Consider the following 26,642-nt stretch of genomic DNA (forward strand, 5'->3'; position numbering starts at 1 on the left):
TAGCTACTGACCATCTAAATGCTTCTCCCTAGTCCACAAAAGGTCCAAGCAACAAGGGACCCCCGTCCCTCCAAACTCTTTCTTTATGGTGGTTCTTAGATTAAGTTATGAGCGAAGAATTTCCTTAAACTCCTATTCCAAGGACTAAAAAGGAACAGAGGATTGGCTCGGAGTCATCTGGGTAAGAATTTTGGCTTACAAGCCCCTGAGTCTGGTTTGTGAGTTAGCGAGGTGCACCCAGACCACCCATCTCTCAGTCCCTGGTTTTCTCTCCCATGAGGATGGTGGGGGCAGAGGGTGTCTACAGAAAGCCCCCCAGTTCATGGGTACGTGGGACACTGGGCCTCAGTGAGTGAACGTCCCTATCAGTCTCTCCTTTCAGCAGTATGGGTAGGGCATCCGATATCCTGATTCATAGCCCCCCACTCCCAGCAGAATGGCCTATCAACCTCCAAATTAAAAAGCTAATTCTTATTGTAATGCTCCTTGGCCCCAGGATAGGTTGTAGTATGGAGAGCAATAGCCTCAAAACAGCACACTTGGCTTTGATATTCCCTAAAGGGGAAGGAGAGTGGTCTTATCAGGACAGGGCTATGAGCAGGGCTTATAAAGTATACTACCTTAAGGGGACAGTGAGATCTTAATGAAAGTCATAATACTGCACAGAGCATAACAAAGGAAAATAAGCAGAATTCTTCTTTGTTTCAGGGGAAACTAATGGAAGCTATGAAAAGGTATACCACTCTTCTTCAATAATTGGGATGGGACAACAGAGAGATGGGGCAAGGGTAGACCAGAATAAGGCAGGGATTATAACTCTGAATATAAACAGTAAGCAGCCACCATTGGGCTACTTTGGGCAAAAGCCACTTGGAAACTGCCATCAGTGTGGAGTCAGGACACTGGAGGAGAAATGCCTCCAAGGATGAAAGAAGCCCTGGGGATGAGAGAACCCCCTGGACCCTGTCCAAGATGCTGGAATGCTGGACACTGGCCTGAGAGTGCATCAAGCCCCCAAGGCAAAGTGAGGCGTCTCTACGGGTCCTACTGACTGCCCCTGACCTGGGCTGAAGGGGTCTATGGCCAGTGGCTCCCTGGACCACACCAAAGAGCATCAATCTTGAAAAGCCCAAGGTGACTCTTGACATTGAAGGTAAGACCATTAATTTTTATTTGATACAGGAGCCACATATTCTGTATTGAATGTCTCACTCCGGATTCTTCTCCACAAGGGCCCATCCCACAGTAGCGGTAGATGGGAATCTTGTCTCCAGCCTTCACCACACGTTTCTCCCACCAAGTTGTTGACATTCTTCTAGTCTTCAGTTCCCTGGTAGTGTTCTTCTAAGTCATCTCTAAGTCAAAGTGTTCCATTCCGCTTCTAGGAAGGAATCTACATACCTTTACATCGGATTCACAGTTTCTATTCGTCTGTGAGTGGAAGGGGAGGGGAGACACTATCCCCACCCAGATCATTGGGACAGCTCTGCCCCAAGGATTTAGAAACAGTCCTTGTCTCCTTAGAAAAGCACTAGCACAGAACCTCATCTCCCTACAGTTAGAAATTAGTGCCCTTCCTCAGTATGTGGATGATTTTTCAGTCTGCCGTCTCACTTGTGAAACCTCCCTCATGGACATAATTGTCTTTTGTAAATTTTTTAGCTGAACAGGGGTTCCAAGCTTTGTCTGACAAGTTCTTTACCTTGGGTTTGTCCTTGTCCCCAGGGTGTACTCCTTATGACCACAGAGAACCTAAGCCCCACTCTCAGTGCCAGCCCCTGTGATGTAACCCCAGACCAGGATATGAAAGAGGAGTGGGTAAAGGGGCAGCCACAACATGGCAAATGGCAAGAGCACTGGGGATCCCTCCAAACACCCTCATTTAATGACTGTTATACACAACTTGTGTGCCAGCTTCACCCTCATTCAGTATCCTGTCATAGTGGACATCTGCATAAATCTACTGTACCCTGAAATGTTTTTAACAAAATCCTAAAGGCAAAGTACTTCATGGATTAAACCACTGTATTTTTTAGGGAAGATTTTAACACCCACATATGCCATAGATTCTTCTAGGGATTATATATTTCTGTTTCAAAATGCATTGGCCGAAATGTTTTATGTATTTAGCATTATTCTGATAAGTTTAATTTTGATGGTAATTGCATGTTGGCTTGAAGCCTGTTTCCAAAAGTATTTTTATAAGTTAAGTGTGAAAGATACAAAAAGTGAGTTCTTATTAGAAAGAAAAAGACAGTAATTTTTTCCTATATGACTAGGTGTACAGAATAAGAAGGAAAAAATGTTGGACAAGACCCTAAATAAATATAAAACGTTGCAGAAAGTTCACAGAAAAGGGAAATTTATTTCTTGTGATGAGAGTTCGGTAAGATTTAGCGAGTCTAAAAAAACTTGTAAAGCATTAGTATCAACTGATAAATATTTATGTAAATGTCAGTTGAGTTTTCTCCCCCTTAAAGTAACGTTTCCTTGGATTATAGGTCTCCTTTTAGTAAAGAGGGCATAAATGTGTTTTCTTGACTGATTAATCAGCGTGAAAGACAGGAAATCTGTGGCTTATCAGAACAGCTTCTTGTACTTTCCACTGCTCTTGGTTATATAGAGATATCAAGTCTTCTCATTTTTAAAAGAGCTACATCTTTTCATTAACTTTAGTTAAAAAAAACAAACAAAACAAAGAAAAACAATATAACAAAAAAACAATTCCCTAGAGTCACACAAAAACTTGTACAAAACCTAGGGACCCATTTTCTTCCTGCCCCCAGAGTCAAATTTACCTCCTCTTAAGGTAAAACCTCGAGATTCAGGCTTGATCAACACCTGGCAAAATAAAAAGCAGGCCAAGCTCTCAGGTGGAGCCAAGAATCAAAGGAAACTTATTCTGTGGTTCCTGTTACACCAACAGCAATCAAGGCCAGCAGAATTTACAGTTGGATCCACCTGCCCAGAATGAAGCTACCTTCCCAGGAATCAGCTGAGCACCCTGATCAAAAAGAAGCCGGTGAAAGCCAACCTCTGGAAGGGCTGAAACTCTTGTTTAAAAAGCCACTCACCGCCCCCAGGATAAACATCATTCCAGGCCACTTTGTACCTATAGAAGAAAAATCCTGGAAGGATGGACCGTTGACTAGTGACCTTCAGCATATCTCTCAGCCCTGAAGATGGTGTTTCCTCCCTCTGTGGGAATAATACTTACCTATTCTTCCCTTTTGTGGAATGGTCTGTGCACCCGACTTTCATCAGTCCCCTCTCTCTTACCTGAATTTCTGTAAACCTATAAAAGTCTCTGTTTTCCACTTTCTCTCACACTAAATAAGCAATATTCAACCTAATACCTCTTACTGGGTATTAGGCCTGGAAGTGGAAGGCATAATAGCCGGTGATCACTTTAGCCACAACCTCTCAGTTCAATTAACTCAGCTTCATCCACATTGCTCAATTCACAGAACATTTATGTGCTCATGTAAATGTTCATCTCTAGCTGCAGCAGCCCTCCAAAATAGGTGAGTTCTAGACATGCTCGCTGTAGCTCAAGGAGAAACATGCCTCTTCCTGCAAGAAGAATGCTTCTTTTATGTCAATCACTCTGAAAAAAACACAAGAAAGCATTCATGATCTTAATCTTTCTCCAAATATCTCAGAAAATGCTGGATCACAGTGGTGGGCAAACCTGACATTTGTCAGCTTAACCTCTTAGATCTTTTCACTACTTAGTGACCTTATACCTCTAATTGTGATCTCAATGTTTGACCAATGCTTGTTTAACCTTCTTGTTAAATTTGTCTCCTGCAATTTTCAAGCATTTCAATCTAAACTAATGGTCACACATGAATGTACCACTGTCCCAGACCTGGATCAACCCCTCTCAGCTTCTAATAGAATAGAAAATGAGTTTTATACCCTGGCAGGGAGGGACTACCACCCTGACTAGCTGGAAGCAGATCCAGTACCTCTCAGCCTTCCCTTAAGAATAAGCATGCTAAATTCTTTCAGGGGAGAGTTGAGGCAGTTTAGATTAGGTCAGGGACACCAGTCAGTCCTGTACAGGAGGAAAAGGGTTAAATCAAATCTAAGACTGCATGCCTGAAGAAAAGTAAAGCTTGGAAGGAAGCCACTTAACTGAAAGGCAAAGTGCAACAAGAGTGGAGGGTTTTTGTCTTAGTTCTCAGAAACAATCAAAACAGAACGAAGAAGAAAATTGGGGTTCAACATAATGGGGATTTGGAATTTTCCACACCTAGCTTTAGCTTAACAGCATAGCAATAAGGCAGCATATAAAACCTGAACCATCATCACAGGGATGATGGGAGGCTCAAAGGTGATTCTGCATTTGAAAGCACTTGGCAGATATAAATCAAATATAAAGCACATGTGTGTGCCTCCCTATTATAGTTTTAGTTCATTTTACCTTACATCCTAATTCCTGTGGCTCACAATGTTTGAACTTCTAACGTCAACTCCTAAAGGACCATTCAGCTCAGTATCATATACAATTCTTTGACTCCTAACTGCCCTACAATTATGTACAGCTTGTATATACCTTCTTGAGATCTTGCTGAAAGAAAAGCTTAGTTAGTACAGGACCTGTTTTCTTTTCTGAAACTGTGACTGATATCCTCTTTTCTCATTTGTATCTCTTTCCCTTGCTTGGGCTATGCTATTCCATGGTTCCGGTGCCATCTGGTATTGATACTGGAGAAGTGGATGTGAACGAAAGCCTTGAGGTGATGGATGAATGGAGGAATGTGAATTCAGGAATGAGGGGCTGTGACTTCTTGTTTGCCAGTTTTTCCATCCTTTTATAAAAGCCGATTCATTTCTGATATATTGCCTTTTGGCAGCTTTAGCAAACTAAAATAATAACTAATGTTTCCAACTGCAAAGTAGGTTGTTGGAATTTTGATTGGTATTGCATTGAATTTGTAGATCAGTTTAGGTAGAATTGACATCTGAATAATATTTAGCTATCCTATCCATGAACAGAGAATGTCTTTCCACTTATTTAGGTCTACTTTGATTTCTTCAATTTCCTTTTATTTATAACATCATAGCACAACTCACTATCACCAATGCCCGTGTTGAAATAAGATTTCATATTCCTACTTAACTTTTCCCACCCCCAGATTTTACACTCATAGTAAATAGTTATTACCCAAACCAATCTCACTATATCTGGTTTCATTTACACCCCTCACCTCATACTTTCTGAAGACATCAAATTCTCCCTATTTAAATTCGTCACATTGACTCACTCTCACTTGCCTTTCACTTTCCACTAGTGGTGTTCTCTACTCTAACACTGGCAGACTCTCTTTAATTCTAGCCCTATGTTTCTTGGTTAGAATAAAGAAATAGGCCCTGGAAGCTCATTTCCATAGAGTTCTTTTAGTTTGCCTTTTCTGTCCCTACAATGCCTCCACATTTAAGTCTCTCCTGGGTGCAGACATCTGCCAATGTTGCCCCACTCCAACTTCACACAATGTTTTTTTGAAAAACCTTCCTTCTCTTATAAATTTAATGGATTTCCAGGTTCAGCAGCATAAATAAAAAAAATTGAAGGATTATTTTCAAAGCAAGTGAAGATAATTGGATTCTGGAAGTAATTTAGACTCAAGTGCCCCAGCTCCTCTGGAGCACTGTAGTACACCTGGAGAAATGCAGTGTTCATCAGCTTCTAGATCCCTAAACATGGGAAGAAATCTTGCAACAGGTCTTTGAATGTCAAAAACTTTAGGAAGCCTTTAGTTTTCTATCTCTCAATTTCACCCCAGCCAGTCCAGGCTCATGGGGTTATGTGCCTTACACCAGCTCTCAAAATTTTCCTATCCACAAATGGCTCCTGAGAAATGATAGCATTGCATAAGAATATCATTAGTTAAAGCCCAATTGGGCCAGTTCAGAAGAATCCAAGAGTCTTTGGCCCTGACCCAGTCTCAGTGAAAATCATGAGGAACAATTCATGCAAAATGCAAACGTGGACTCCTTTGACTGTCTGTTTTTAAGGGTCAAAACAGAAGGGATTTAAGGAAAATTGAGGTTTCCCAAGAACCTTCCCTGCGAAGACTTTGCAAACTTTCAGCTGGGTAAGTAGTTGGGTAGGGGTTTTAGCATAGCCTTAGATAAACTATCAAACCTAATCAGTGACAGGTTGGGGGCTGACTCAGAAAGATAGAGATTATATTATTGGTCACTCAGGAAAGGAGTCAGGGAATGGTTTATCAAGGGACCGAAGAAGAACTAGATGAACAGCAACTAAAGAATGCCGAGAAGGTGCACTCATGCACAAGGATATGCAGATTGTTCAGGGTGGTAATTGGTACAGCTCTTCATAGCTCAGGGATAGTTGAAACTGTGTTTTCCCTCTCTAGGAAGATCTATTCTTCTTTGTAAGCCTGAAATTTGTCTTCCTCAGTTGGGTGAGGAACCTCATTGCCTTGCCTTGTAAGAATTCTTCCCTGCACTATAGGCCCTGGACGGATGCTAGAAGTCAATGTCACTGAGGTGAAATGCATCCTTAAAAGTGCTTTAATGTGTGAGTAGCTTAAAGTAAGCAAAACACAATTCTGTCCCTTTCTACCACGTGTATTTCTCCTGAACCATTCATGTTTTAAGACTGACTTCATGGCTAATGTTGCCTTTTTCCTGGGAAGAATCTCTTTGGCATCTCAGGAAGATAGGTGATCACAAGCATCTGATTTATCCCCCTGGATAGTACTATCCCTCTCCTCCCTCTGGTGGTGAGGAAGGCAAGGACATCTCGAAATGACCGCATCTGATAATGTTCCTCATGCCTCAGAGACCCTCATTCTAGGAAGGAGAACAGAGAATTTTAGACATTTACTCCAAGCATTGTGGTCAAAAGTTGATAAAGTGGAACTGCTTTGGAGGAAATGAGGGACAACACAGCCCGGGCTTAATACTAATAAATGAATGGAAATGATCCCAGGAATGACAGTGGGTGTTGTTCTACAAGAGATTTCACATATCATGGCTTCTAAGGTCTTGCAAATTTTCTGCAAGGGAGAAAGTGGGTGGAGCAGTGGGTGGTAGCTGGGGGAGCAGTGGGTAGCAGCTGAACCACAGAGCCTTGAGGCTTTATGATCCAAATATCCAGGAGAAGAATTTAATCCAAATAGAGAGTGAACACTAGGGTACCCAAATCAACAGCACATAGAGAAAAGGATGCAGGATTGGGGACCTCCCATACCAGAAGTGTCATCCTGATCAGGGCAGAGAATTAACAGAAACAGTGGTAAGCAAATGACCAACTTCCTGCCACAGAAGCAATAGGGTGTGCTGATAAGTAAAAGCAAATATATCAGTGGCTTCATGCCAGGAAATGAAAACTCAAAGACCTGAGCTGTTTCTTGTAAAACCCATGTGAGTGTCAGCGTCTGACAGAGTCCAAATCTACTTACACCGGAGGTGTCTTCATGCACAGTAGGGGGACCCAGACTCAGGTGAACAAGGGAGTCATTGGCCTAGAGAAGAAAATTTCCCTTAGGCAAGGGCCTCCTGTATGGCAGGAAAGCCTGAAAAATGCAGTCCCTGGCTCAGGCAGAGTCTATAGATGGACAGAACTGTGTGTGACTAAAGCTTCCCACAACCGGACAGTGAGGGCAAGGGATAGTGATGGTTCCATGCCCAGAGCTGTAAGATTGTCTTTGTAGGGCAAGTTGTCTGGTCGGTGACAGGACAGTCACAGAAAGAAAGAAACCTCCTAGGAAAATTGATTCAAGGACAGGAAACTGTGTTTGGGGGATTCCATTCCATTCCCCCCAGGATACATGTGATCCTAGCTAAGACATTCACCTGATGGGAAGGATGCGGGTGACTTTTACCTTCCTCAGCCCAGCGCCTGTTTCTGACTTGGGGAATGTGCCATGTGCCTCTAGTGTTCAGCCAGAAAGCCATTCTTCATATTGTCCTCGGAGTGATTTCTCAGAGAGACATTTTTGGTTCAGGGAGCAATTTAGTGAAATTTAATAGATTCATTAAATCTCACTAAAACACATCTTGTAATAAGAGGTTCTTTATTCCTTATAACCAAGGATATTTATTCTTTCCCAATATATTTTGCTTTCTTTATAGCTTTTTTATTGTATAATATAACCTATATACAAAGCAAAGAAAAAAAAGCAATAGTTTTCAAAGCACTCTTCAACAAGCAGTTACAGGACAGATCCCAGAATTTGTCATAGATTACCATATACCATACCATCATCTCAGATTTTTTCTTCTAACTGCTCCAGAATATAGGAGGCTAGAAGGAATAAACATTTTTTTTTATCTTCATGATTGACTTTTTAAAAAAAATTTTTATGAAAAATAACATATATACAAAAAGGCAATAAAATTTTCAAAGTACAGCACTGTAATTAGTTGTAGAGCAGATTTCAGAGTTTTTGCTTCTAGCAGCTCTAAGATATTGGAGACTAAAAGCAGTATCAATGTAATGATTCAGCAATCACATTCATTTGTTAAACCCGGCCTTCTCTGTATAACTCCACCATCACCTTTGATCTTCCTATCCCTCTCTTTAGGGGTGTTTTTTGGGCTATGGCCATTCTAAATTTTCCATATGGGAAGGGTCTGTCTGCTAATATGGGCTAGGGAGATGGAACTATCTGATGTTCTGGACAGGCTGAGCCCTCTAGCTTTCAGGACTTCTCTGGTCCAGGGACCCATCTTCAGGTTGTAGGTTTCAGGAAAATTATCCTAGTGCATGGAAACCATCTTTGCCTTTTGTAATGGAGAGTGGAATCTTTTACTGTACTGGGTTTGGGGTATAGGTGAAGGGTACCCCACAAACATAGGCTTTGTGGAAGCACTTGTCAGGTTCAACTTTTATTGAGATCTTGTCTTTCTTATAAAAGTTGCTTGGACACATAGAAGAAGACTGAGAGAACCCACCTCCATCCTGGGAGCTTTCAATTGTTTCCATTTAGATATACCATTTTAAAAATAAATTATTTTTTATAATAATGCCATCAGCAGTATAATATCACAAAAGTGTCTGTAAAAACAGCTTGGTCTTGTATAAATAAGAATATCTAACTAAAAAATGCTATCTGGGATCAGAATCAATTGCCCATGCCCTTGTTCTCTCGCTGTCTTAAACGTAAATATGTGATTTCACAGATTTTCTCCAGTAACCCCCCAGAAAGGATAACAGTAGCTTCCTATGTCAAAAAGTGGCAACTTTGGGACTAGAAGTTTGGGAATGGACAGATTCTAGCTTCAGAGTGGTGAGGCCTGTGTTCCTGAATCTCTTCACCATGAATCGCTGCCACCTGTCTCCATGGACTGCTGTCTTCCCAAGGGAATGTAGAATGCTGGAATCTGTTCCCCATATCTTAGTTTAATCTTAATAACAATGTATACTGCCCCCTTCCATTTCAACCCTCTACCATTTTCAGAAATTACTTCTCTGAATGAAGGAAGTTGTGGCAGCTCTCAGGAAGATGACTCAGGTTCTATTTCATGTCCCTGCCCCATATTAAACTTGATCATTGTGACCAACTTTCCGTTCACAGCTTGACGACTTATCTATTATGTCTAAGAAACGAGAATAACCTCAAACCATATCATGAAATTAGGTCCAGAAACATCCTCCCCTGGGTGCTGGGGCCTTGGTGGAGGGTCAATGTATGGGGCTAGTTGGATTCAGAAATATCTGAGGATCAGGCAATTAGAACAGCACATTTGAATAAGGAAAGACTGAGGTTATCTTTGTAGGAGACAGAAACTAGAATGTTAAATGCCAAACTCTGCCTCTGCCTTTGTGCGATTTCACATTATCTCCCAGCAGACAGTTTCACAACTTGGTGGGCTCAGCCCTGGCATGTACAGTTAGAGGCTCAGATTATGCTGTACTTGAACAATAATTTTTTTTCCAGATATAAATTCCTATACGCTACTTTAGTTTGTTTTTCTATTTCTTATTTCCTGAAATAAATAATAAATTTAATTACACATTCAAATTAAAATTCATCTCAGGAAAATTCAGATGGGAATAGTCTTTTGCTTGACATTATTCTAGGTATTTCATAATTTCAAATTTTTCTTTTCCTTTTTTCCTGAACTATTTGAAAGTAATTTAAAATAGAAATATCTGTATCTTCATGGGGTGGGGGTGAATGATCTATATCTGCACAGGTTGTGCTCTAAGCTCGGAATTTCGTCGCACTGGTTTATTTTTCTATTCTCAATGCGAACATCACTGGACTTAATTATTTTAATTTTAGAAAGTGCTGATATATGAAGGAAAGCATTTCCTTTTTTCTAGTCTCATATATGTTTGCTAATATTCACACTCTCATTAAAGCACTGATAGTCCACGGATAGCTTGTAAAGTTCCATACACACGCATGCCATGCACATAAAATTGTGTGGAGTTTAAAAAATATATATTTTAAAATTATAGATCAATTCAGAATTTTTATGTATATGCTCTTTTGTCTTTCTATCTGTGAATATTTTTATCAATCATTTTTACCATCCTTTACTAATATTTTATAATTATGTCCTTCAAAATTGGATTATTTTTATGGTTAAAGATATACATACTACTTGTGAGGTAGGTGTGTGCATGTGTTTCCCATGACATCTTCCTGTGGTTTTTACACTGGATTCTGACCCAGGACTATATCGCCTTTCTCCAGGGCTGCAGATTCTCACTGACTGCAGTGATGCACTGTTTAGGTGTTGCTGGCTGTGCTGACAGAGCTGCGCGCTGCGCTCACCTGGTTCCCTGTTTAAACCTTGGCTCTCTAACTGGCGCATCTGGAGGCACCTGGGGGCTGACGTGAACGCTCAGGAGGAGGCCAGGGTCTTACAATCTAAAATGCCCAATGAGGACAACAAACTCATAGAGCCATGCGAGCCTCAGGTGCAGAGAGCCCTCTCGCTCTTTTCATCATTAACATTCATCGTCACGTCCATTGACAGAAATTCTGCCACGTCCCTGAGTTCAAGGGCCATTCGAGGATTAATTCTTGACTTACTCCTGACTTTAATGGAAAAGCTTCTAACTGCTTATCAATCATATGAAGCTCTGTATAGGTTTTGATGGTTGCAGGACATCAGAATGTGTCCTTTAATCCTCAAGTGATGAAGGTATATTTCTTAATATAAAACATATGTTGAAAGGTGGAAGGGGTTTTCTCAAACAACACAATGAATATAATCTTCTCATTTATTTTTCACTATGGTTTATTACATAAGCATATTTAGATATTCTACATTGCTGGAATAAGCTCAAAACAGCCAGTTTTTAAATTCATATTAATTATTCATTTTGAAATGTAATTAGAAGATATATTCTTTTCAAAGTGACGTTATGAAAAACTCATGACTATAAAATTTTCCTAGATTCTCTTATTTTCTTCTGTTTTATAAAATAGTTTGTAAAGGAGGAGATTAAGCTATATTTAGAAAATTTGTAAAACTTTTCTACAAACCTATGACATTTTAGTTGAGGTTCCAAATAAGTAGTTATGTTTTCACAAGTTCCAATTGGCCCTAATTCAGTTTGGCAATCAATATTTTATAGATATTATACTTTTATTTTAAATTTATTAGCATAATGTTGTTTATCATTACTGCACTATAATTATATAAGATGTAACCACAGTGAGACATTCATATATATACACACATATGCATATATGAATACAAATATTTTTATGTAAAGTATATACACATGAAACATATCTATAATACATATATGCATATGTAAATGTACACATATATAAATATATGTGTATGTGTGTGTCTATGTATGCATGTATGTATGTAGATATTATGTATCTGTCAGTCTGTTTAATTATCTACTGCATCGTACTTTGTGATGTAATACGTGAAAAACATTTCCATGTGTCTCATGTGAGCTACAATATAATTCCATATTTTTGTGACAAAAGTTTTAGTATATGTACATATTTATTAAGGAAAGCTAATTATTTTCCTCCACAAATTATCAAATTATAATACGTTGTATTAGCTTTACAATGTAAAGGCAGAAATAAGTACATTAAAATATTTTCTCTACCTGAGCAATAATTATTTTGCTCCTTTCCATATGGAAATCCATATGCCACCATCTCTACATAAACAAAACAGATTCATAATTCTCCCCCCTCCGAATGACTATTCCTACTGTGCTCTCAGTTTAATATATGGCTCCACTTGAGTGCCTCAGCTTACAGACACAGAGTGCCCTACCAGATATCTTTCTGTCTACATGGCTCGTTGGTATCTTCAGATTATACAGAAATGTGAATTTTCTACAGGTTCCAAAGTCCATGCACTTTTATCCAAGAATTCATGATTACTGTGATTGGAAATAGTTGACTCGTGATTTTTAAAATATCTAACAAAATATGTGTTTGTGCTCTCTATTGTTCCATTCATTTTAATTTGGCCATCTATTCATGTATATGTTTTAGATATAGTTATCACTTTCCACATAATCACGTTTTGAATGATTATCATTTCTCAAAGGATGCAACATACAGATTTTATAACTTGACCCCAGTATACCTACTTACTTAAACTGAATTTGTACTCCAACTTTGCCCCATGATTCACCATCATTCCTTGGGGACATTATTTTCTTCAGTTATTTTAACTGTCGTTTTACAGGCTGTGCCATTCTTACGGAATATTTTCAACAATTCCAGGCTTAGTTGATTTCTGGAAAAATTTAATAGGTCACATTTAAAGTAATGCATTTAAAGACTTTCTCATTACCTCCAGATTGTTTCAGTATCTACCACTGTATTATTGTATAGAATTTGAACTACTAAAAGTATTAATAAAACTTAAATTACATCATTATTTACAATATACATATATACTATTTGTTACAATTGATATTGCTGTGTATTCTTTAGAATTGACCAGATCCAGTTTCTCAAGTTGACTATTTTTTTTAAATGTAATTCATTCATCATATGCTTACCAGTTTTTTTTGGAATCACTGAATAATCAACTGAATTTTGTGAAAAAGAAAGTACCTTATTTATTTCTAATAACATTAGAGGATCATGCATACCTTAAGCAGACAAAGCAGCGTCTGTATAAACTAGAATCATGGCTCATGAGAATAAAGGGACAGGTAGCTGGGAAACATGTATTGCATAAGGCAGAGATGTTCACCATCAACAAGCTGGGATTATTCAAAAGAACAATACAAACTTGAAAGATTGAAGAGAGGGTGTAAAAGAATACAACAGTGCTCATCAGGGTGAGGATGCTCTGGGTAGCTCTGGACTCAGGAGAGCATTTTGGGGTGATGTTGGTTCTATGAAGATGTTGGACCCGCTTCTTGTGCCTGTACAGGATAAAAACTATGGAGCTGCTGGCCCAGATTGTGAGCCCCAAACACAAAACATCGGGTGTGACTAGCAATGCTACATACAGTGAGGTAGTGATTTCATCATGAACTACAGAAGAACAGTATCCATATTCTTTGTTCCCTGTGATGTTTACATTCCACCTTAGGCCAGTCAAATATAAAGGGACAATGATATTTACCAACATGTGCAAAATCCAGCAGACCAAAATAGAAGAGCTGATGGACTTGGGGGATTTCGTTTTAAGCTCTGCCCACCTGGAATTCTTGGGGCTGATGATGATGAGCTGAATGAGATTCAAAAGGCAGGTACTGCCAAAGGACACACCCCTGCCCACTCTGTGAAGATAGAAAACAAGTTTGCATGCAAAGTCGTTGAAGAAATCTTTCAACCCAAATGCTGCCATTGTCTGCGGGACTCCTTTGCAGAGGAGAGCTAAAGAATTAGCTATCAGCAGGTGCTTGAGAATCAAATCAGTGGCTCTTGGCTGACAGCCAGAAAAATAAAGTACGCTGTAGTGGTATAGAAGTAGGAAATTCCCCAGGATTCCAAATAGAGTCTGTGATAAGTGAATAATGCCCATTGTCAAATCTCTGGAGGCCATTCTGTCAGTCCCAATGACTATTTGTCTTCAGAGCCAGATAAACCGGCATGGAATTAGGAGGTGATGGCTACATTTATGATGTCAACTGAAATCCAATATTCTGCACTTATCATTAGTTCCTCTTAGAAATTTTCAAAGTTGGTCCCCTGTGAAAATGTTTTCAATAGTTGCTTTAAAGAGCACTTATATTGTTTGAATCTCTGCTATGAGGTCAAGACATGTGGTGACTTCTTTTTTCACATATTTCTGTGATGGGCATAACTCTCACTTTCATTGTAAAGGAGAGAACATAAACACAGAAGGTTAAGTAGCTTCTCTAAAGTTGCTCCTGCTCAGGACAAAGTGGGTACTGGAACCTGGCTGGACTGTTTGCAAAGGTAGTGAATTATACTATATACTACTGTATTATACTAAGTAAGCTAGTTAGCTATCTTCCTCAAATAATCTATATTTATATTAGGTTGATTTTTATCTCTTTCCCTTTCAGTTTAGTTTAGTGGTATTTCATCCTATAATTTTTGTTGTAAAAGTTACCAGTTTTGTGTAAATATGTATTCCATAGACTGATGTGAATGATGAATAAAGACTTAGCGACCTTAATAAAAAATATATGCACTGATTGTAGTATAATATTATGGGAGCCAGCTCCATGAAAAGATGGATTTAGTGAAAGCAAGAATGTTTTGATATTAGCTTATCAACAGAAATGCACTTGCTTTTAAGTAAAATGACACCTATCAGGAATGATAGTACTCTCTCGTCTTGTACTCATGGTACATGAAACATTAGTGTATGATAAAATAGTGTAAGGTAGGATATAAATTATTACTAATTTCAGATCCTATACTTATCTATATAATAATGCCTGACTTAAATAAAACTGTTATCAATAAGGTAAGATTTTTGAAATATATTAAATGTTTAAATATTAGGCAAGCAAAATAAATTATGTATGGCTACATTCTTATGATTTAATCTACTGAAAATAATTTTCTAATATTAGAATCATTTTAAAGCGGAAGATAGGTCTCAAGATACATTTAATTCTGACCATTGTGGTCTGAAGCTCATAAGTTATCTTTTCCTTAAGTGCTGCTTTCTTTGCTACATTAAGAAAACCGTGGATGGTTTTAGGAGAGAAACAATTAATGTCTCCATTAATCACTTCATCCTCCCAGAGTTAGAGAAAGCATTTCATTTGTGAAAGTGGAATCCAAATGCACTGTTTCTGCACAGGATTAGATGATTCTTGTATAGTCAACCTGCTTTTTATTATTAGCAAGGAGATGATATAGGCACATATCTCACTGTAACAGTCCTGTAATGGATGCTGAAAATCTATTGGTTTCAGGATTTTAGCCCTGAAGCAATTAAATTTAGCTTTCTTAATCACTCGGATTAGACATCAACAATCATTAACAGTGAAGGTTTCATTAAATCACCTTAGGAGGCCTTGGAATGTGGTTAGGATCCAGGACTCCAGTCTTCCTTTACCAGCTCAGCTTATGCCTTAGGTATTATTCCTCCTTCTTGCTTGGCTTTGGCACTTGACCAGCTAAAAGCCCAGAAAAATCCATGATTTTATTAAAAAAATTATAACATCACTTACTCAGATTCCTGATATGCCTATGTCCTTTACACCCTATGCCTCTCAAACTGAAATAGAACATTCTCTCCAGACTTCATTCTGTTGTCTGGATGGTGAGCCCAGTGCGATGTCATGAGAGTTGGAAGGGAGACAGCCAAACACTCAGATAAAGATCTGTGTTTCTGCATCCTCACCCCCTTGATAGAATTGCAGTTATTTTGTCAGTAATGATTATGACAGTAAGCACTGGGGAGTTTAAGATATTTTGGAAAAACGTGTTTGCTCAGTTGCTAATTACCAAAACCAATTACAAAGTTTCTAGTTAATATCTCCAAAGAGACCCTGGGAGTGCATGAGATAATTTCCTCCTTCTGTATGACTCTGGGGGCAGAAATGGTCTCACATACAGGGAACAGGAATGGCCCATAAATGACTGGTAGTGAAGCACCTGTGACTCAGTGGATTCTCATTGTCCCCAAGAAGGTGTTACAAGCAAAACTGAGCTGTTCCCTAAATCTTCAGAAAAACTGAGTCACAAAGTGATGGAATCAGGAAAAGCACCTGAGGAGTATTTTTTAAAATATTTAAGTAAAAGGAAGAATATGATGCCAAGATCTCAATGCCAGTTGATTTAGAAGTCTAGATGATATGGTAATCTTGTAGAAAACTACATTTTACCAATATTGAACACCAAGAAAGGGAAAATAAGTTTAAAGAGAACAAAAGGAAGAGCTAGAGAGTTGTTAATTTAAAATAATTTAAAAGAGTAATTCTGATAAGGAATATCCATGCCTCCCACTCAATTCAAGAGCACAGAATCATTACCACAGTCATCAACACTTAATTTTTAGCTGGCTCTTCGGGAATGAATCTTCTTTGCTTCTGTAATTATAAGAAAAAATAGAAGTTCATAGCAATCCTTTGTCTTTCCCTAACAACAAATACACATTTGATCCAAGTGCAGTATCCAATACCCTCAGTTTGTAAGTCAGGAGTTAGAGCTATAATAGTGAACAACCACTACTACTACTATGACTATCACACACACACACACACACACACACACACACACACACTGCATTAGTAAGGATTCTCTACAGAAGCAGGACCAACAAGAGATATCTGTAAATATGAGATTTATAAAAGTTTCTCATGCAACAATGGGGATATCGGAGTCCAAAATCTGTAGGGCTGGCCACAAGTTGGCAGCTCCAGTGAAGGTCTTCAATGAACTCCCTAGGAGAGGCTTGCTGCCTGAAGTGGCAAAAGAGATTCTCTTTTCTGAATTCTTCATAAAATGATTAATGAAGATGATTAAATTGAATGCCACTCTTTGCAGAAGACACTCCCCTTAAACTACTGCAGATGTAATCAACTACGGCTGCAACCAAAGTGTTCATAAGTCCATGAAATATCCTCACAGAAAAAGATAGGCCACTGCTTGCTTGACCAGATGACTGACCACCACTTGGCAAAGTTGACACATGAACCTGACCATCACATTCAACCCCTTGCAACTTGGCAGCTATACACATCACCATAAACCACATAAAATCTCTAAAAAGAAAACAATAGCAGACACATTTTTTCGCCAACAACACTCAACTAAGTTGTGTTCAACAGAAAATGCATTAAATCTCTCCAGAACAGGGTTTAATTTCTTGGATAGGATTCACTCTTAAAGTTGATACTCTACAACTTAGATACTATAACATGAACAATAAACAATGCAACTTATGTCATATGATGAAGGGGATAAAGTAGAGAGAAAAACAAAGATATTTGCTTTATGGACAAATGCATAGATACTCATTACAAACCAAGGAAAATATTTACATACCATTAGAGTCCTTGTTTCTGTAACTGGTTACATGGTCATAGTTCATATTTATCATTACCTGCCTCCAATACACATTCCCCATTCCTTTTCTCTCAGTAGTACCTCAGCTGACCGTGGTTATTTGCCAGGTCGGGTCACTTAAACTTTCATTTCTGAAGTTTCTGGACCATTGGTAATCCTGCCTGGATTGGGCTATTGCAACTTCCTATTTACTTTAATCACAGGGCAGGGTGGTACTAAGAGACTCCCTAGATGATCTCCTGTATTCCAGGAAAACTCTTCTTTATTTCCATTGTGTGGTTGCAACTGTATTTCCCCTTATTAGTCTGGGTTAATCACTCTGGTCAGCAAAGAGATCCCCTTCTTGGCCTGTTGATCCAGCAACATGAGTAGCCCACAGTGATAATGTGGCTGGCTGTCTTAGCTTCCAGTTCAATGGAATCATTGCTTCTCCTGGCAGAAGACTTCCCCCTTCCAGAACTAAAACCTGTAAACCAACAGAGATCAAGGTTTCCAAGATAGGAAGCAAAAATGTTCTTAGTATATTACTACTGGTAATAGTGAGTGGTGTCACTCCCATTTCCACCCCTTGATTCATGGACACATGAATCCTGGCTATGGGAGAAATAGCATCATAGATTGGATGCTGATGCAGAACATATACAGCCTCCTGGAGAACATTGCCCCAGCCCTGCAATGTATTGCCACTTAGTTGGCAGAATAATTGGGTCTTCAAAAGGCCCTTCCACCATTCTATCAATTCAATTACTTCAGGATGATGGGGAACATGGTAATACCAGAGATTTCCATGACCATGTGCCCATTCTCACCCTTCATTTCCTATGAAATACTTTCCTTGATGAGAAGCAATGCTATGTAGAATACCATGATGGAGGATAAGGCATTCCGTAAGTACATGGATGGTAGTTCTGTCAGAAGCACTTTGTGCAGGGAAGGCAAGCCCATATCCAGAGAATGTGTTTATTCTAGTTAGAACAAATCACTGCCACTTCCATGATAGAAGTGATCCAATGTAATCAACCTGCCACCATGTAGCAGGCTGATCACCTCAGAGAATGATGCCATATTGGGGGCTGAGTGGGAGTCTCTGTTGCTGGCAGATTGGGCACTCATCACTGGTTTGTAGCCAGGTCAGCCTTGGTGAGTGGAAGTCTATGTATCTGAGCCCATGCATCAGCTCAGCCCATCCCTACCACCATGATGACCTTTTTCATGAGCCCATTGGGCAATGACAGCAGTTGCTGAGGAAAGGGACTGACTGGTATCCACAGAAAGGGTCCTCTTATCCAATATATAAAAACCTTCCTTTGCTGAAACCACCCTTCTTGTGTATTCACATGGGACACAAATATCTTCTTGTTTTTAGCCCACTCAGAAAGGCCTATTCACATACCTCTTCCTCAGACCTCTTTGTCACCAATCTTTCAATCACACTCCTTTTAAGTCCCTAACCGTCCAGCCAAACCATTAGCAACAGCCCATAAGTCAGCGTACAAATGCACCTCCTGCAAGTTCTCCTTCCAAGCAAAATGACCAAGCAGATGCACTGCTCAAAGTTCCACCCCATGGGAGGATTTACCCTTGCCACTATCCTTCATGGATATCCTGGAAGGGGCTACAGTGCTGCAGCTATCCACCTTCAGGTGGTAACATCATATTGTGCAGAACCATTTGTAAACCAGGCCTGAGTTTTCTCTTCTTCAGTTAACTGACTGTGAAGAACTCCCTAGGAAGTCATAGCTCTAGTCTGTAAAAGAGAAGGTAATGTGGCAGGAGTGAGGGTCATGGACATTTGGGCCACTTCCTCATGTAACTTACTTGTACTTTCAAGATCTGCTTTGGCCCTAACTCCTCTATACCATTTCCATTTTATGATGCAGTGCTGTTGCATACATCCAACTTTATGGTTTGGTTGGGCTCATGATAGGCAACTCAAGTCTCATGGTAATTTGGTGTCCCATGATTAAGGCATTCTTTCTGTAGTAATGCCCACTATCAGGCCAAAAGTTGTTTCTCAAAAGGAGAGTTGTTGTCTGTAGAGCATGGCAAGGCCTTACTCTAAAATCTAAGTGCCCACATTATGACTCTCATACAGGAGGCTGCCAAAGGCCCTGGATAGTGTCTCAATCTGCAACCAACACTTCAAGAACCATTGGATCTGCTGGATCATATGAGCCAAATTGCAGAGCAGTTTGTACATCAGCCTGGACCTGTCACAGAACCTTCATTTGGCCATGTCCCCACACAAAACTAGGTGCTTTCCTGGTCACTTGGTAAATGCGTCAGAGAAGCACACCCAAATGGGGAGTATTTTGCTCTAAAATCCAAAGGACCAACTAGGCATTGGATCTTTTTTTTGGTTGTAAGAAGGGCTAGGTGAATCAGCTTATCCTTCCCCTTAGAAGGGGAACATGCCCCACACCACTGTAGAGCTAGAAATTTCATCTTTTTTTTTTTTCTGGATATATGTCCCATCCTCTGACATGAAAATGCCTTATAAATAAGTCTAGAGTAGTTGCTACTTCCTGCTCACTGGTTTGAATCAACATGATACCATCAATATAATGGAGCACTGTGATGTCTTGTGGGAGTGAGAAACAATCAAGTTCCCTGGGGGCAAAATTATGACATACGGATGGAGACTTGATATATTGCTGAGATAGAACAGTGAAAGTATTTTGCTGGCCTTGTCAGCTGAAAGCACACTGTTTCTGGTGGTCCTTACTGAAAGTTATTGAGACAAATGCATTTGCCAGATAAATATCTACATTCCAGATAGCAGGGGATGTGTTGATTTGTTCAAGCAATGATATCACACCTGAAAAAACATTTGAAATTGTAGTCAACACCTGGTTGAGATTGCAATAGTCTACTGTCATCTTCCAAGACCCATTTGTTTTCTGCACAGGCTAAATAAGAGAGTTGAATGGGGTAGTATGGTGAGAATTACCACCCATGCATTCTCCAGGTCCTTAAGAGTGGCAGTAATCTCTGCAATCGCTCCAGGAATCTGTTTCTCATTTACTATTGTGCTAAGCAGAGCAGCTCTAGTGGTTTCCACTTGGCCTTTCCTGCCATATTATCCCTCACTCCATCAGTCAGACAGCCAATGTGGAGATTCTGCCAGTTGCTAAGTATGTCTTTTCCAGATATGCATTCTGGAACTTGGGAAATAACTGCAGGATATAGTAGTGAAATAGATCTGAGCTAAAACTCCATCAATAACCTGACTACTATAAGCCCCTACTCTGACTGGTGAACCAGAGCGAAGTTTTTGTCCCCTGGAATTAATGTCACTTCTAAACCTGTGTCTAACAACCCCCCAAATATCTGATCATTTTCTTTGCCCCGATGCACAAGCACCCTGGTAAAAGTCTGCAGGTCTTCTTAGGGAAGGCTGCTAGGAAGATTAACCAGCTGAATTTGTGTCAGTGTAACAGCATATTTCCCTAAAATGACCTGGACTTTCCCTCATTCAATGTGCTCTGGGTCTGTAAACTGTCTCAAGTCTGGGAATGGATTAAGAGACTGTGACTTCCAATTTTTGTAATTCGAGTTAGACTTTTGTTCACTTCACCTAGAGCACTTCTGCTTATACAGCTCAAATAAGAATGTAGTAGATTGTCCAACTATTATAGTTCTAGGTATCCCATGAGCTACTAGTCAACATCATAGGTCTCTGCAAAGAGTCAGAGTATTTTCACTTCTGCTTTAAGTCTTCTGTCCATTTTGGTAGCCATTTCCACCTTGTCTTTGGCAATTAGTGCTGCTACCTGATTTCTGCCAACTTGGGCTCCCTATTGTGCTAAAGGATTCCAGTTCAGTGACAGCAGTTCTCACAGTAATATCTGACCTACAGAGAAGAGTGACTACAAAGGTCTTCAGGGACTACAGAGGTATCCTCACAAATTTGTTTTTCACAGTTCTGGTAGAAGGTGTGCCTCTGGACATTCATGGGTTTTGTGAGCAGATCTTCCATGATAAATCCACTTTAACATTCCAAACTTTGACTTTTCTCATCTTTGTTCCTTTCTCTTGCTGTTTTGTTGAAGACCTGGGGTTTGAGGCTTCTGCAGCTTCATTGGCTTACAATTTCCCTTCTTTTTCTTACTTGAAATCAAGCATTAGAGGATAAGGTCCTTAACTCAGCACCTCCCAGAACACTTTTCTCTGTTTTCATGTGCCAAATGGACCTGAATTATTTGCAATTCCTCATAGGTGGAATAGTAGTACAGTTAATGAGTCAGAAGAAATTAGAGGCGGATTTCAGTGGTGAATGTAGGGCCAGAAATTGGGAGTCGATATTGGTTTGGTGTGCAGACCATTAGTTATAAGGGATTTTAGGATATTAGATCCTTCATAGAACACATTTTAGGAAACAAAAGACAGTTTTGGAGGCTGTAAGAATTATGATAATAAGCCAGATATAAAAATATATAAACACACAGGCTAGATATAGATATCAAAAATATATAAACACACAGTCTAGATAAACTACTACATTGAGAATGAGGTGGCTTCTTACTGCCTCTAACTGTGAGAATTAAGCAAGTGAGGAGATCTTAAGCTAGGCCATAGTTGAGTGAGTAGAGACAACTGAGAAACAGCCACAGCTGTTTCCATGTTCAAATCCATTCTTTGGGGACCCCACAGCATTCCTCTGGTTCAGGGAGGTTCAAGTTTCCACTTCCTTTGGTGTCTTATTTTGTCAATGGTTAGCAAAATACCGTATTATTTAATTTTACATGTCGGATATCATCTAAAACAATCCTAATGTTTACTCTCTATATTTATTTTTAAATGGGTTTATTATTACCTATAAACTGCAACAATAACAAAAGTAAAATCAACAATAAAATCCTATTTTAGAAATGTTTCTTTGCTTCTAATATTCCCAATGAAGATGCTGATGAGCTTTTCTAAGGCTACACAGATACTATGTGTCAAATTCCTGAACTGTTGTTCTTCTAACCTCATGGACAAAATAAAAAAAAATAGTACCTACATATCCCTGACTATCCCAACCAGCATCCAAGCACTTTGGAAAAGAGCTTACCCTCATTGCATAGTTTATAGTTATCAGGTCTAATGTTTGTTCTTGGGATTTCCCTCAGTCTGGCTCCAAAATGTATATCCTGACCCATGTTCTCAACTCTTACACACAGTCACAGGACTTGATATAAACTTAAAACCCTACAAGGTTGCAACCAGGCAAACATGGATGAGCCAACAGTCTTATTACCAAAGCTCCAGACAAGAAGTCTTCCATGTCTCCATCCATATCTCTCAGAATCCCTCAAAGCAACTGAAGCTTACCCCTTTCCTGATTCACATGTAGAGCATTTAGAAACACGACTTGGGAATCACCCATAATCTCCTGTCTGTCCCCATTACTACTAGGTCAAATCAGGCAAGCCACATGACCAGGAAGACATATGCGTCTTGTGCCCCCTGATGGCTTCTGGCCTCCAAATACAGACTTTACCTGAATCCCATCGAAGCATGCACTATCCCTTGACTATCCAGCCATGATTGAGGCCAGACCCGCAGAAATGTCTTCTCATTTGCCAAAGGGCTGGTGGAGCTTTACATCCACAACATTTCCCTCATCCAATTCTTCTGAAAAACCTGTATCTCCTGGTCAGATTCCTCAGGTCTTACAAATGTCTAAAGGACATTGTTGCTGTGTCCCAATGGATGAAGGGAAAGACTTAAGGAGCAACTATGTCTAATGAATCAGCATTTCCCCAATTTTGGTACATGAGCAAATGATGAAACTCTATATAATACCATGGTTAAACACACAGACACCACCTATAGTAATCATATAAACTTCAGTCATATAAAAATGAAATTGGCATAAAGAGTATTTTGCATTTGAGCTAATACTTTAAGAAACTGAGTCGATATGTGGAATAAATATTAAACTATAATGAAATTAAGGTGTAGTTGAGGTACACATGAATAACTTTTAGGAAACTCTAGGTAAAGGATCCACTGATGGGATATGTACGTCTTAAGAAGTGCTCTATCCTGAGAAGAGATTTTGACTATGTTATTATGGGTCATGTTACCCTCTTTGTTGGAATGCTGGTAATTTTTAATTAGATGCTATATAAGGTGAATTTCATCTTGATGGTTGCTGCATGTATTTATGTGACTGCAAATATTCCTGATATTTGTTCTGGGAAACAATTAAGTTATTTAGAAACAGCATTGGATTTTATATTAAAATTAGACTTAGGTTTTATTATCAATTGGTGGGGCTTCAGCAGATGATAATCTTGGAATAATTATTCTGTGCTTTTCCTATCCTGCCCAGAATGTGGCACTCATCTGCCTGTGGCTTCCCATCAACATTAAAGTGATATCATGCCTTTAACTTTAGCAGATTCTCTCCCTGCCAGTACAGTTGAGACAGATGTGAGTTAATATGATAGCTTTAGTTGCTTCAGTTTTCCAGTTCCTGGGGCCTGAATTCCTTGAAGGAGAGGTTCGCTTGAGCAGGGCTCCACCTTTCTCATGGGGAAGATAACATCCTTAAGGTATTAACTCCTTTCACCTGTCTCCTTATATTGCCTCTTAAATAAACTTAATTCCACCCTTGCCTGGGGCAGTGCTGAAGCCTGAGACTCTAGCAGAAAAGAGGGATATTATTCAATGGTGAAAAGGTCAATTCACAGGGAAGACAAAACAACTCTAAATATGTTTATACCAAAGAATAAAGCCTCAAAATTAATGAAGCAACAGCTTGTATGACTAAAAGGAGAAACACATACATCTGCAATTATAGTTTGAGTCTTCAATATCCCATTCTAATCAAGTGTAGAACCAATAGATATAAAACCTTTAATGACAGAAAAACTCAGCTATGCAATCAACAGACAGGGTCTAATTGACAAATCTAGAACCCTACACCCAACAAAATCAAAGTACTCACCTTTTTCATGTAGGCATGCTCTATTAGTCAAGATAGATAACAGCCTTTGCCATAAAACTAATGTCAAGATATTTAAAATAATTGGAATCACATGTAGTATGATATTAGAGCATAAGGAAATCAAATTAGCTATCAATTACACAAAAAAAAATGTTCAGAAACTAAATCACATACTGAAGTTGTACATAGGACAAAGAAGAAGCCCCAAAGAAAATTTTAAAATAAGTAAACCTGAATGAAAATGAAAATACAGCATACAATCTGTGAGGAAAGCCAATAAAAAAGTGTTGGGAAGGGAATTTTTAACAATGAATATTTATATTAAGAAGAGGGAATTTTCAAACTAAAAAAAAAACTGAGAACCTCATAAAGATATTTTTAAAAATAGGAGTAAAAGAAACCCAAAGCAAAGAAAATTGATAAAACATCTAGTCACAAAGACTCAGGTAAAAAGAAAAGATACCAATCACCAAAATCACAATTTAATGAAATAAGGACAGCCTTTTAAATGTATGGTGCTGGAATAATTGGACGTCAATAGGCAAAACAAAACAAAAAAATAAAGCATCACAGCTTAAACTTTATACTTTATGTAAAATTAATTGAAAATGAATCACAGAATGAGCATTAAATTTAAAAAATATAAAACATAAATAAAAACATATGATAAGATCTTCATAATATAAGGCCAGGTAAACATTTCTTAGACAGTTTAGCATATCTAGCATGAATCATTAAATAAGGTATTTGAATTTTACTCTATCAAATCTACAAGCTTTTGCTCTTCAAAAGAATTCTCCTAAGAAGATGGAAAGACAAGTTATAGAGTGGGAAAAGTATTTGCAAACTGTGTACTCAACATTACTTTGAACATGTAAAGATATCTCTAAATTCCACATTAAAAAAGATAACAATACAATTAGAAAAGGGGGGAAAGACTTGAGCTACATTTGACTGAAGAGATGGTATGAAGGTTTGGAACAGTCTGTATCCCAGAAAATCTTGTTCTTGCAATTAATCCATTCCTGTGTTTGTGAACCCATTGTAAGTAGGACTTTTTGATGAGGTTACTTCAGTTAAGCTGTGACCCACCTCAATCAGGATGAGTCTTAATCGTATTACTGGAGTTCTTTACAACAAAATGAAATTCAGACAAAAGAGAGTGGAAGCCACAGGAAGAAAGAAGCTGAAACGGACCCAGAAAAGAAGGAAGTGATCATGAGATGCCACCATGTGCCTTGTGATTTGACAAAAGAACCTAGGATCCCTGGCAGCCAGCCTGAGAAAGCCACAGTCTTTTGGAAGATAGTATCACTTTGATGATGTCTTGATTTGGACATTTTCCCAGCCTCATAACTGTTATAGAATAAATTCTCACTGTTTTAGCCAAAGAATTTCATGGCATTTTCTTGAGCAGCCCGGGAAACTAAAACAGATGGCAAACAAGCTCATAAAAGTATATTCAACATCAGTAGTTTCTAGATTAACAGCAATTACAATTTAAACAAAAATCAGTAAAACCAAATACTGACAAGGATGCAGAAAAAATGGGACATTTTGCTGGTAGGCATGTAAAATTATGCAGTCATTCTGGAAACTATTTTACAGTTTAGTTTAGAAAACTAAAGATGCAATTAAAAGTCAATCCACTAAATACACTTTTGGGCATTTATCCCAGAAAAATTTAACTAATGTTCAGACTAAAATGTGTAGTCAAAAATGTATCTATCTTTATTCAAAATAGCCCCAAACTAGAATAACTCTTTAAGATATAGTTAATAGATGAAGGGTTAAACAAACTGTGGCTAATTTATTCCATGGAAATACAATTCAACAATGACAATAAATGAACTGTTGTCATATGCAGCCACTTGGTTTAATATTCAGGATGTCTTAAATTTTGAAAGCAGATTCTAAATGGTAAAATACTATATATTTCCATTTATATAATAATTATGAAACTTCAAAAGGCAACACAAGGAATCCTTGTGGTGATAAACTGTTTTCTAGCTCATCTGATGAGTACTTCCTCTACTTTGTTTGGAGATTACTGAAATTGTAACTACCAAATCAACTAATTCAACTACCTTTTCCCCTTTTATAATTCACTCCATCCTCTGAAAATAGTTTGGTCCTGAGCATATAGAAATGAAACTTCATTTTGGTAGTCTATGATGGTTATCTATCACTAAATTCATTTAGTGCTTTAATGGTCAGGGAATTTAATCACTGATGTAAACTTTTTGTGAAGTCAATATTAGATTTTCTCT

General features: G+C 38.7%; 1 protein-coding gene across 1 annotated transcript; it reads right to left on the reverse strand.

The window, feature by feature from the left end:
* Positions 1–13,068: 13,068 nt before the first annotated feature.
* Positions 13,069–13,983, reverse strand: LOC143664770 (vomeronasal type-1 receptor 4-like). The gene has a single exon (XM_077138160.1). It carries the CDS (start codon positions 13,981–13,983, stop codon positions 13,069–13,071), a length of 915 nt encoding a protein of 304 aa, XP_076994275.1.
* Between the last annotated feature and the right edge of the window lie 12,659 nt (positions 13,984–26,642).

The sequence above is a fragment of the Tamandua tetradactyla genome, chromosome 20 (assembly GCF_023851605.1).
Source record: "Tamandua tetradactyla isolate mTamTet1 chromosome 20, mTamTet1.pri, whole genome shotgun sequence".
NCBI lineage: Eukaryota > Metazoa > Chordata > Mammalia > Pilosa > Myrmecophagidae > Tamandua > Tamandua tetradactyla.

Coding starts and splice junctions, on each gene's coding strand:
- LOC143664770 (XM_077138160.1), bottom strand. CDS start 13,983: ATGGCCTCCAGAGATTTGACAATGGGCATTATTCACTTATCACAGACT.